Source organism: Fundulus heteroclitus, chromosome 10 (assembly GCF_011125445.2).
Source record: "Fundulus heteroclitus isolate FHET01 chromosome 10, MU-UCD_Fhet_4.1, whole genome shotgun sequence".
Classification (NCBI taxonomy): domain Eukaryota; kingdom Metazoa; phylum Chordata; class Actinopteri; order Cyprinodontiformes; family Fundulidae; genus Fundulus; species Fundulus heteroclitus.
Genome location: NC_046370.1, coordinates 26,527,896 through 26,540,398, shown reverse-complemented (window position 1 = coordinate 26,540,398; position 12,503 = coordinate 26,527,896). Strand labels below are relative to the sequence as shown.

The 12,503-nt window shown below is 40.9% G+C and overlaps 1 protein-coding gene across 1 annotated transcript; it reads right to left on the bottom strand.

Annotated features, from left to right (window-relative positions):
- Nucleotides 1-6,106: 6,106 nt before the first annotated feature.
- Nucleotides 6,107-11,398, bottom strand: nudt13 (nudix (nucleoside diphosphate linked moiety X)-type motif 13). The gene is made up of 9 exons (XM_012876260.3): nt 11,238-11,398; nt 9,994-10,109; nt 9,778-9,920; nt 9,479-9,586; nt 9,272-9,378; nt 9,045-9,170; nt 6,789-6,900; nt 6,552-6,706; nt 6,107-6,321 (listed from the first exon to the last, which is right to left on the bottom strand). The coding sequence occupies exons 2-9, from the start codon at nt 10,083-10,085 to the stop codon at nt 6,127-6,129; spliced, it is 1,038 nt and encodes a 345-aa protein (XP_012731714.2). The 5' UTR covers nt 10,086-10,109; nt 11,238-11,398; the 3' UTR covers nt 6,107-6,126.
- Between the last annotated feature and the right edge of the window lie 1,105 nt (nt 11,399-12,503).

The following is a 12,503-nucleotide window of genomic DNA, read 5'->3' as shown; positions in this document are numbered from 1 at the left end:
CCATTCAAACATCTTTTCTGGATGCTTAAACAGCTCATCTCTTTTCTTCCGATATCCTTAAGGAACCACATGTAGGAATTTTCAATACAGTGAGTGCTCCCAATTTTAAGGCTTGGTAAAAGCTACAGGGTTGAAGCCAAGCAGGAATCTTTGGACGTTGCTTGCATGCTGTTTAGGGCTGACAGCAATATAGATAGTTAGGTGGTGCAGGGCCGGTTTCCTGCATTAGGGAGGGTGGAACCACAGATAGTGGACTGCTGCACTGGATTTCTGGGCTCCTGTCTTACCATTAACTCTGTTCCTGGACCAAAGCTTAGACCCTAAAGGTCTTGAACTTTAGCACAGCTAAATGTTCCTTCAAGCTTTTTTAAAGTTTCCAGTCTAAAAAAAACCCTGAAATTGTTAATCCTTCAACCAGCAACTGTTTTCGGCAGTATTTTCAATCTGTATACTTCACCTTTTAAGTTTAACATTTTATCGAAATATTGGAAATAGAATATAAATACATTTATTGTCTCACTGTAAACCTTGAAGACTATGTTAATGGTTTTAGAAGGAGGCTTTAAGGAGCTGTAAACAGGCAGAAGTTAACTTGAGGAGATCAAAAGTACAGATGAAAAAGCAGTTTAACTATGGTGCAGAAAAGCATATGTTTAAAATAGGGGTAAAAGTGCCGGTGCTGCTTCCTGGCATCAAGTCACCTTCTCAGGCCCGGTTTTCAGGTCCATATTTTGTACTTCAACAGCTTTCTGAATAAAATTACATGGCTTCCACTCCTGACTACCAAAGAAAATCACAACTTTTGAATCTGCTAAAACCCTATCATGCTCGTTCGTCTGGTGCAGAAGAAAGGGGTGACAGCAGTTGGTGTGGCAGCTCTGTTGAAGGGGGAGGCAAGGCAAGGCAAATTTATTTGTATAGCACATTTCAGTACAAAGACAATGCAAAGTGCTTTGCATTATTAAAATATAGGAAAATAAAAACAGAATAAAAGAAAATTGGAATAAAATGTAGAAAAAATTAAAATAAAACATGGGAAAATGGAAACCAAAAGCAAATTTTAAAAACAGTTGGACAAACTTGAACTAATCATGTTTCAGTAAAACATTTCATCTAGAACAGTCAAAGGCAATCCTAAACAAATGTGTTTTTAATCTTGATTTAAAATAACTTGATTTTACAGTTTTCTGGAAGTTTGTTCCAGATCAGTGGAGCATAGGAACTAAATGCTGCTTCTCCTTGTTTAGTTCTGGTTCTAGGTATGCAGAGTAGGCTGGAGCCAGAAGACCTTAATGGTCTGGATGGTTTATACACTGATAACAAGTCTGTGATGTATTTAGGTGCTAAGCCATTCAGGGATTTATAGACTAACAGAAGTATTTTAAAGTCTATTCTCTGAGATACAGGGAGCCAGTGGAAGGACTTTAGAACTGGGGTGATGTGCTCTACTTTCTTAGTCTTAGTGAGGACGCGGGCAGCAGCGTTCTGGATCAGCTGCAGTTGTCTGATCCACTTTTTAGGAAGACCTGTGAAAACACCATTGCAGTAATCAATTCTACTAAATATAAACGCTTGGATTAGTTTTTCCAGATCCTGCTGAGACATTAGTCCTTTAATCCTGGAAATATTCTTCAGGTATTAGAAAGCCGACCTAGTAATTGTGTTTAGATGCTTTTGGAGGTTCAGGTCTGAGTCCATCACTACACCCAGGTTTCAGGCCTGATCAGTGGTTTCTAGCTGAAGGAGCTGAAGCTGTGTGCTAACTTTTGATCTCTCTTCTATTGGTCCAAAGATTATTACTTCAGTTTTGTTTTTATTCAATTGAAAGAAAATCGGCGTTCTGTTAGATGTGACATCATCCAGGGAAGACAGATCACCTGCCATTATCATATAACGTAGAAAAGAATCCTGGATCGATGTGTGCTTTTTTTGTCTCTCTGCTCTGTCTTCTAACAGAAGCAGACATTGATCCAGGAATCCTTTCTATGTTATAGTAGTAGTGGATGATCTGCCTCCCTGGATGATGCTAACAGAACACCAGACCAGGTGTACCTATGAAGTGGAAAAAATTGTTAAAAGTTGAAATAACAACTAACAGTACAAAATTGGAGAACAGTAGGAGAACTCAGCAGAGTGAGAAAAGTAGACCCTGATGTCCTCCTTAAGCCTATAGCAACATAACTATTTTTTGTTTTGAATGAATATTTAAATTTATTATTTAATTACTGACAAATTAACTTTCATTCTAAAGTATTATAATGCAAAGTATTATAATGCAACTTTAATGCAGGGGTAACAGGAATATTACCAACAACTCATTAAAACAAAATATACAACATCTCAAATGTAGAAGTAGTCTCTTACATTTTAATGAGTTCTGTTGGATTTGAGTATTTTTTCTCCAACACAGCATGGACTCTCTTTCAGCTCTTTAGATCTTCCAGTTATTTTCAGGAACAGTTCTACAGCCACCATGAAGGAGCTATCTAACCCTAGCGCTCAGGATGATACTGATCTGCCTCAGGAACATTCAGCTCCTCTCTTATAGGTTGTCCTCAGGAGGAAATGTGAGCTTCTCCTTGTGTTTTTCTGTCCAGGTCTGACTTTATCCAATTAGCAAAGAGTGTAGGTTAACTGTTATCAATATAACCTTTAATATAGTGGAAGTAAAGTCTTAGAGCACTTTGAATAAAACCAGACGGTCTAATGTCTAGGAAACATTCAAAATAAGAGCAGATTCAGCAAGTTTATCCTGAATCTCCGTAGAAGTCAGAGTGATGGTACGTTCCATTTACCTCGCAACTCAAAACTGGCCAGTCTGAGATTATGTCATGTTTACTTGCTTCCCTCTTGTCAGACAGTAGGAAAAAACATGGACAGGTGCACAAAAGCCATTGAGGCAACAGACTGGGATGCAATGTGTCGACGACATGGAGAACACATCAATGCCATGCCTGAGTGTGTGACTGACCATATAAACTTCTGTGTGGACAATATCATCCCCACCAGAACAGTGAGATGCTTCCCCCAAAACAAACACTGGATCACCAGTGACCTGAAGGAACTGCTAAATGTGAAAAAAAGATCCTTCAGGAGGGAAGACAAATAAAGCTGGAGACTAAGCTCCAGCAGAACAGTATAAAAAAGATATACTCTCAACCATCCTAATGTATTCTTTTCTCTTCTCTGCAAAAAGGCAGCACCTTGTGGAAGCAGTCAACAGTTTGTCTTTCTTAAAGGGATGCACTAAAATGGAGCAATTCAATTGTGGAAGACCTTCTACAATGTTCAGGTACAGAAGGAAACTCACCCATCAGTCCTCAATGACTTTGACCTGTTACCCTGACATCCCACGTCATGAAGGTCCCAGGGAGACTCCTATTGGCCCACCTGAGTAAGCAGGCGAGCAGCTGTCAGGACCTCTTGCAGTTTGCATATTGTTGTGGAGTTGGAGTTGAAGATGCCATCATACAGGAGGAGATGGACAGGAGGCAGAGTACAAGGAGCTGGTGGACCGCTTTTTGGCATGGTGTGGAAACAATCATCTCATTCTGAATGTGGATAAAACAAGGGAGGTGATTGTAGTTCAGGAGAAACAGCAATAGTACCAACCCTGTTACCATCCTGGGAGAAGTAGTGGAGGTGGTGGAAGAGTATAAATACCTCGGTGTTCACCTGGACAACAAACTGGACTGCAGATGCAATTGTAAAGCTGTCTACAAGAAGAGACAGAGCAGACTGTACTTCCTGGGGAAGCTTAGGTCATTCAGGGTTTGGAGCAAGATGTTGCAGATCTTCTGTTGGCTGTTGTCTGTTGTGGAGAGTATGACCTCCTCTGCCATCATCTGAGCAATTAACTTCAAGAAGCTCAACAAGCTTATAAAGAAGGCCGTCTCTGTTCTGGGGACTCTTCTGGAACCTATAAATATAATTATGCAAGGAAGGTTTCTTCATATAATGAAGAACATTATGGACAACCCCTGAGCACCCTCTTCATCAGACTGTTGTACATCAGAGTGTCTTCAGTCAGAACCGCTGTAAGACAGACCGCTACAGGAGATCATTCCTGCCCGCTGCCATCAGCATCTACAACTGGTTGAAGAAACCCTCATGAGTTACATCAGCATTTTATTTCCCTTTGGCAATAATAAAGTATTTTTGAATTGAATTTTTGAATTGAATTATATATACAAATACAACCAACCTGAGTCACAGAATGTGTTTTAAAGTCACATTTTATTGTTCAATCTTTGTCCTTTTTAAGCTATGCTGAACTGTTCAACACAGCATGAAACCTTAAACAGCAATACGAGGTGATTCTTGGTTGTTCGTTTAGCCACTATGGTCACTGTTAACAATAACATCAAAACAATAAAAATTACATTAACACTGTTCTGCGCATATAAACAGCGCTGGAACATCCCGGCTTAAGAACAATTAAACATAGTACGTGTGTGACTGACTAAATGTTACATAAATAATAGGCAACTGCAAAAAACAGTTAAAATACAAAGTTTTACTCAATGTTGCTGCGAGTAGCAGCAATCCTGAGTACGTAAGTCAAATATTGTCACTTTGCACCAACTTTCTGACTTGTAATTCCGACTTTAAGGCTTGTTCACACGGCAGGATATTTAGCCCGACCTTCCCATTCCGAGAGGCGGAAATTAATGCCGTGTCTCTTAAGATAATCTTAAGAGATATTCCTGCCATGCATGGTGTGTTAAGAGCGATCAGGTCCACTCAGTAGAGCATCAGAACTGCTCCGACCTCAAATCGGGGAGTTTCAACATATTGGATATCCATCCATCCATTTTCCGAACCGCTTTATCCCTCATGGGGTCGCGGGGGTTGCTGGTGCCTATAACATATTGGATAGTCTTGCCCCAATATATAACTACTGTGTGGTGTTCCCTGAGGACAAACGAGCAGACAGTCTGTTGAATGTGATGTCTAGCAAATCAGAAACCATGGTGAGGGATTTCCTGAGAGAACAACCCCCCCCCCCCCCCCCCCAACTTTTTTGCCAATAGGATGAGTATTTATACCCCTAAAACAAAATAATTAGATATACTGCACTTGATATAAGATGACAGAGATAAATTGTTCCTATTTTAGGTGCAAAAATCTTATTCCATTGGCAAATAGTCCTATTTACCTGCTCAAATCAAGGAAAATAGTTTAATTTCAAGAAAGAATTTCTTATTTTTAGGTCTATTTTTGCAGTGCAGCAGCTTTTCTTTTTGTTATGTTATTTCTCTGTTAAAATCAGTCATTATTAAACCACTATTCTTCGTGATCGTCCATGTTTATTTACTCTGAACTCACGTTTGATCTTGAGAGGATTCGCCAGATTTCCCATCAGCTATCTGAATGATCCTGAGTGAAATCGGTTTGTGTGTGGTGTGTTGAGCTTGCCGTCTGACCGGACACCACGAGCTGTACGAGCAAACCTGTTTTATCTAGAATTCTTTATCGTTACGTGTGACATCTCTCAGGCTTTAAAAAATCATCCAACTATTTTAAAATCCTGCTGTGTTAACCAGCCTTTAGGGGTTGTTCCAGATGAAATTTCCAACTCTGAGGTTGGAAATTCCGTCCACTGTGGACGAATGGAACGCAGCATGAATCTCAACACGGCTCAGATTTAAAACGGAGAGAGTCTCCATAATTTCCTTCCTGCTGTTTTTGAGAGCTGCAGACAGACAAATGTGTGGAAGCTGATTATCATCATCGCTCAGGGGAAAGTGAAATTATGTCAAACATGACCTGAAACTAGCCAGAGGACCACAGCAGCTGGGACACACAGAGGTTTCCAAAGCGTGGCATCCATCTTAACCGTTGCTAGAATTGTTGGGATGTTGTTCCGATTATGTTGGGGACAAACAAGCTCTCTGGTTCTTTTGGCTTTCCTGGTTCTGGTTAGAACGAGGCTGTTTTCATTCTGTCTAAAAGGATCTGTGTTGACTGTGTGAACATTCTCATAGCTTCAAAAGCTGTGCTATGATCACACTGGGATGACTTCCACCCAGAATGAGTCTGGGAAATATCGGCTGGGATAAGGCATCACAGTTTTATGTCAGGAGTGTGTGTGTTTCTATTTTTGTTCCACGGTGCATTCAGACATCAGTCTGAGCCCTCGCTGCGTCGTTGTTGATCCCTCCACTCCGTTATGAGGCGGTGGGCAACAGCATGTTTGGGAGGCAGCCAGACAGTGGGCGCTTGATCTCTCCTGGGTGGAGCCTTTACCTGCAGAGCGCAGGTGATCTCCTCCTCAGTGAACCAGCGCGCATCCTCCAGCTCCAAATGGTCTATATCGAGCTGGAACAAACAGCAGGTCACACGACACTCCAGTTACATTCTGCTAGATGTTCCACCTGCTGCCTAGGCTGTTCCTCAGGGTTCAGCACTCTTTCTGAGCTTTCTGTCTGCTCATTTAAAGAAGAACTCGACCACAAGCTGAATCTGCCTGTTTTATCCTAACTCATCTGAGTCGTTCTACAGTTTAAAAGAAGCTCTGTTAAGCTTTAAAAGACCTTTGTGGGAGTCACCTGAGAGTGGGCGGGGCTAACAGTGGCATGGCAGGCCAGCATGAAGGAGCTGTGAGGGAACGGCCAGTGCTGGGAGGAGCTGTAGATAATGTTCTGCACCTCCAGACCAACCTCTTCTGCTACCTCCCTGCGCAGAGCCTCTTCCAGGGTCTCCCCTAGAAGCAACGCACCCACACGTTACACACTAGCTTTACTTTAGATGATACCTAGGTGTGCCAGCCACAGGGGGGGACTCACCCATGTCGCAGAAGCCAGCAAGAGCGCTGTACAATCCACGAGGGAAGGACGCCTGACGGCCCAACAAACACCGTTTCCCATCAGACACCAGGACGATCACCACTGGAGACATCTGCAGGAGAACCAGGCAATGATGAGACCAGCGACCAATCAGAAACCAGGGAGTAAAATAACCAGTCAATTCTGACACAACCAGTCAGAAACCAGCAAGACGAACAGTTCAGAAACTAGTTAAACGCCAGTTATAAGCCAGTAAACTAAACACTTTCGTCAGAAACCAGGAAACTAACCAGGTCAGTAAACTGTTAGAAATCAGTCTCTGGTCCATTGTACTGCTATGTATTGATTTAAGACCATTTCTGGTCTATCCTGGTTCTAGCTTTGATTTGGATCAATTCTGACTTATTTCAGACATACTGTGGCTTCCAAAAGTATTTATTCTTTGCTAGAATTTGAATTATTCACGTGATTAGGATGGCTGTAATGAAGAGGTATAACGTCACAGGTCTTACAATCCCAGGCATGTTTTTTGTCACCAAGGAGGCCTTCTATCTTATCACAGAACTCAGTCAACTATAACTACATCAAGGGAAAAGCAGTTTTTAACAACATAAAGAAAACAATCACTGAATATCTGAAACTGTCTAGGTCAGGGGTGTCAAACATACGGCCCGCGGGCCCTGTGTCTAAATGCATTGTCATTATTTAAAAAAATAAAATAAAAAATGTTTTTTTTTCAATGTCCTGTCTGGCAATGTGGCAATAAGATGCCACAAAGAGCTCATCAGATTTGACTTTCACAAGTGGACAAGATAAAAGGAAGAGAATGATAAAACAATTATTGAAAAAACATGTACTTCATTCATTTGAAGATATGCAGTTCCTATATTGTCCACGAGGGGCGCTGTGTTTTAATTAGCAGATTAAGCTTCAGGTGTGGAAAAATTTAAATCATTTCTTAATTTGTATGTGTTTGATGTATTTTGTCATGCAGGACAGTGTTTTTAAGTTCCAAAAAATGTGAATAAATGTTTTTCAACATTGTCCAATCACTGTGATCAGTTCTTATGCATAATGCACAAGTAAATGTTTAACTGAGTAAAAGTATTGTTGAAATTGCACATAATTTTCTTAAAAACCCTGAGGTTATTCATAATATATTGTGTAAAAGTGAAATTCATTTAATATAAAAAATTAACAAGTCCACATTTATTAGTTCTATTTAATCTTGCAGTGAGTTTACTCGTGTGGCCCTCTTGAGATCAGATTAAGCTGTATGCGGCCCCTAAACCAAAATGAGTTTGACACCCCTGGTCTAGGTTGATTCCTCTGGGACAATTTAAATTTATTTTAAGAATAATCAGTTGCTCTTAATGCCAAATGTGCTCTTGTTTTTTGGTCATATTTTATTAGCTAATTCAATCTAAGTCAAATGTTAAAATTATTTGTACTGCGATTGTGTTTCTAACTTTTTTGCTGTTGTTTGTTTTATCAAAACTGATCTCTCTTGTAAATGAGATCTTGGATCCTGATGAGAACTTAAAAAGAAAAAATAAAGAAAAATATCACTCTAAAAAGACCATCCCACCGTGAAAAATGGTAGTGGCAGCATGATGCTATGGGAATGCCAGTAGGTACAGGGAAGCTGGCCAAACAGGATGGGAATATGAATTGAGCCGAGTACTGGACAATATTCCAGCACAACATCCCTAAACCTTTAACAAGAGCTACCAGGGAATGGTTTAGATCAACACATACACATGCATCCAGGCCTAAAGCCAACTGAGAATCTGTGACAGGACTTCAAAACCGATGTTAGCAGACGCTCTCCATCCACTCTGATGTAATTTGAGCTATTTTGCAAAGAAGAATGAGCAAAAGTGTCAGTCTCTAGATGTACAATAGTGCTATAGCCAGGCACCAAGACTTGCAGCTGTAAACTACAGGTGAAGAGGGGCTAAAAATGCCACATTTCAGATTTTTACTTTAAAGATGTTATTCTTAAATTCTGAAAACCATGCATCATGTTTTTCTACTTAGCAATTATGTATTAAGTGGTGCTGGACTGTTGTATAAAATCCCAATGCATCAAAGGTTGCTGTTGAATCAGCAGAACTTGCAAAAGTTCAGGGGGGTTGAATAGGTTTGTAAGGCACTGTAATCCAGATCTGGTGAGATTTTTGACTTGACTGGTTCTGACCCAGATCAGCTTCTGATAAAGACAGACTCTGACCATGTTCAGTTCTGATTTAACACCTTTGGGTAGTAGACATTAGAGCTGCTGCTGCAGACCCTGTGGCTGCCAGCCTGGTTCCGTTGGGTCAGCTGGCCTGTAGCACCACAGAACTTGTTTATTTGGTGCCATCGCAGCAAAGCCTGGGCCTGCAGGACATACAGATGTCCAGAACTTTGATTAGATCACAAGAACAAAAGCTGGAGTTCTGGACTGTCAAACATAAGAAAGTCCTGCTACAGTTCCTCACCTTGGCTACCAGAGGAGCCTCGGCTCCTGCCAGGAGAAAAAAAGCTTTCCTGAGCTCCATGAACGTTCCCTTACATTCCTCTGCTACTGCTGCCGGATCCAGTTCTCCTGAAAACAGATCAGAACATCAAGCACAACCCCCAGAACTCAGTTAGGCACAGACTTTCTCAAAGTTTAAAGTGATAAACTGAATCCAACATGTTCTTACCCACATCCAGACAGAACTGAGCTTGGTTCTGCTCAGAACAGCCAATCAGAACTGACTCCTTTAGCAAGGATCCATCAGCACCAGCTCTCTGCAGGACTGACTGGACTTCTAGAAGGCAAACCCAAAGACTGATTGAGAAGCTGATTTTTGAACAATGTTCAGGTTCTCAATTGTTAGGTCTGAGGTTCTACATCAAATTCTGTCCATCTCATTCCAGATTTTTCTCAGAGACTGAACTTGTAATTCAGTCTTTGTGGGTCTCCATCTCAAGGCCTGTTCCATGTGCTGAGGTTCTGTACCTGAGTAGCTGAGAGCAATGGGTCTAAATGTTCCCGGGTCACTGCACTGCAGCAGCGGAATGAGACGATGAAACAGAAGAATGCTCCCACTCTGCAGCGCTGAAACACATGCTGCATCGTTCTCCTTCAGCCTGTTGATGTACCTGAAGAGATCAGTCAGTTAGTCAATCAGCCAGCCAACCGATCACTTAATCAGATCTACGTGAGCTCCTGAACCTCATTCGGGACACAAAGCTGGAGCAGAACCGGGTCAAGCTGTGATGTTCTGCGAAGAGGAAGCTCCTCAGGGGTCTTAACAACGCCGACATGCTGGACCGGTCTGGTTCTGTTGCCTGGAGAAGGATAGCAGGGTAAAGTTAGCTATCGAGCAACAGCGCCATCATCAGGACCACAGCACCAACCATTGGGACACACCACACGACAGCCTGTTCCTGCAGCACGCTCACACAGCTCGGGTCAGAGGTCATCTTACAAGGATAGCAGGGCTCTGACTGGTCAGAAAAATGCTCTACTTTAGAGTCAGCTTTTTTGGCCATGTTGTGTGCACAATCAATGGATTTGACTTTGGTCACAGGTTTTCACAGCGTACAAATATTAGGCATAAATATATAAGCAATATGTAAAGAAAAGGAAAAAAGGAAGATTGCTTATTTTATTTCACAGCAGTGCAGCTTGACTACTCAGGCTGTAAGATGTTCGTTGTGTTCACCAGACAGACAGCCTGGGAGGAGAAACTGTCTCTGTGTGTTTTTCATAAATGGAGCTTAATGTCTATACAACGGGTAAGAATGTCCTCCTGCTAGATGCATGTAAGACAGAAATCTTTGTTTTCAGTCCCATAAATGTGAGGATTGAGATCAGAACTCAATTAGACTGAAAACTACAGAGCATGGGGGTGGGGGGGGGGGGGGGGGGGGGGGAGCATTGGTGTTGTTTGGCACTCAGTAAATAAAAATGTTAATAGCCACATTAAATTTGTTACAGAATCAGCTTAATGTTATTTTGAAAACATTGCCAGAATGAAGGGTTTTCTTGTGAAAATAGGGCACAGAGGAACTGGTATAACACTTGTTTTTTCAGTAGGTTAGACTACAGCCAACAGTATCTTTGCTGGTCTGTGTAAAAATAAAACAAAAAATCAATCAGATAGCTGCAGAAGTGAAAATGCTTTCAAATAAACTTCCCCTGCTGTTAGTCAGTGTGATGATGACTGACTTCACACTTTGGGGTAAACTGGTCACTCGCACAGCTGATCCGGTCAGCTGATGGCTGGTTTACTGTCAATCTGCTGACTTTGATGGTTCTGAACATAAAACCCAAAGCAGCTGCGCTGTGGTGTCAGAGTTCTGTGTCTAGCTGTTTCCGGTAAAGTTTCGGTTCGGACAGGGATGGGTCAGCAGTGGGTGTGAGTTGTGGTGTTATAGAGCATGTTATAGAGCGTCGGTGCGGGTGTTTGGTACCTGAACACTCTGTGCTGCTGATGTCTTCTTCTGCTACTGCTGGGTATGGTCTCCAGCACAGTCCCCGGCGCCGTGCACCACCTGCTGGTCACCTTTCTTCTTCGTTGTGTTTATTGACGGTTAGCGTGTTGGTGTATTACCGCCACCAGCTGGTATGGAGTGTGACCCAGATCAGGTCCTGTCAAACAAATGCGTTTATCCAAGATTATTAAATATTGCCTGATAACTTTTAATTATTAAGTTATTTCTATGTAAATCAAACGAATCTAATTTTACTTCAAATACTTTAATTATATTTGGATTTTGAAAAAGGTCTTTTGATGATGATGAACTTTAGTGTCAATGAAATTTGTCTTGGGTACAGACTTTGGCTGCTACATAGTCCAAACTATGTGTCACACTACATTCACACATAAAAGCACTACTATAGAAATTCCATTTTAAGAAAAATAAATACATAAAAAAACTTCTGACTTCTTAAACTTCTGACAGTGTAACATGCGCTAAGGTAGGGGTGTCCAAAGTGGGGGGCGGGGGCCATTTGCAGCCCCTGGACGGATTGATGCAAATGGATCCTTTTTATTTTAGTTAAAGTGGAATTATTGTAGACAACTTAAAATCTTCTTGCAGTTTAAAATGTTAGGTACAATACTAAGTATCTTTTAATTACCACACCTTTTACATTCTCTTTAAATTAATAGTGAATAGGACCACATCTATCCAATGAAATTTACTCAAAAGCAGGCTATGGTTCACAAAAATCTGCTTTCAACTTGTTTAGTGGCAATGTACAGTAAGCATTTTCAAAGAAAGGCTAACCAAAATCCTGTAATGCTGAGAATAGAAAAAATTAGATTTTTTTAATTGAGATAGCCATCCTGTTTACAAAATAATTTGTAAACTGGGTAACCATCTTTTACAGTAATAATGCAAATATGGCATAAAAGTTATGTATCAGCAATGATTTATGCATTCCTTTCCTTCCGAAAATCTGGGTAATTTGTTTATGTAAAATATTGCTTAATTATATCTTCTAGAGCAGGTAAAAAAAAGGTTATATACAATTTGGGGTAATTATATTTTTCATATATTTACATTTTTATACATTTACATTTTTTATATGTTGTTTTTTTTCTTTTAGCCTTTGAATGCTTTTGACTTGAAAATTTTGGCCCACCTGACAAAAGGTTAGGACACCCCTGCTCTAATGGCTCATCGTCTCCACACTACTCTTATTTTCCATTGCACTGTTTCCCTTATTTGGCA

Excerpts from the sequence above, each read along its gene's own strand:
- nudt13 (XM_012876260.3), bottom strand. The coding sequence starts at position 10,085 with ATGTCGGCGTTGTTAAGACCCCTGAGGAGCTTCCTCTTCGCAGAACAT. Across the intron at positions 9,379-9,478 it reads TCAGTTCTGTCTGGATGTGG|GAGAACTGGATCCGGCAGCA; the intron begins GTAAGAACATGT and ends ATCTGTTTTCAG. Across the intron at positions 6,901-9,044 it reads CTAATGTCTACTACCCAAAG|ATGTCTCCAGTGGTGATCGT; the intron begins GTGTTAAATCAG and ends GTTCTCCTGCAG.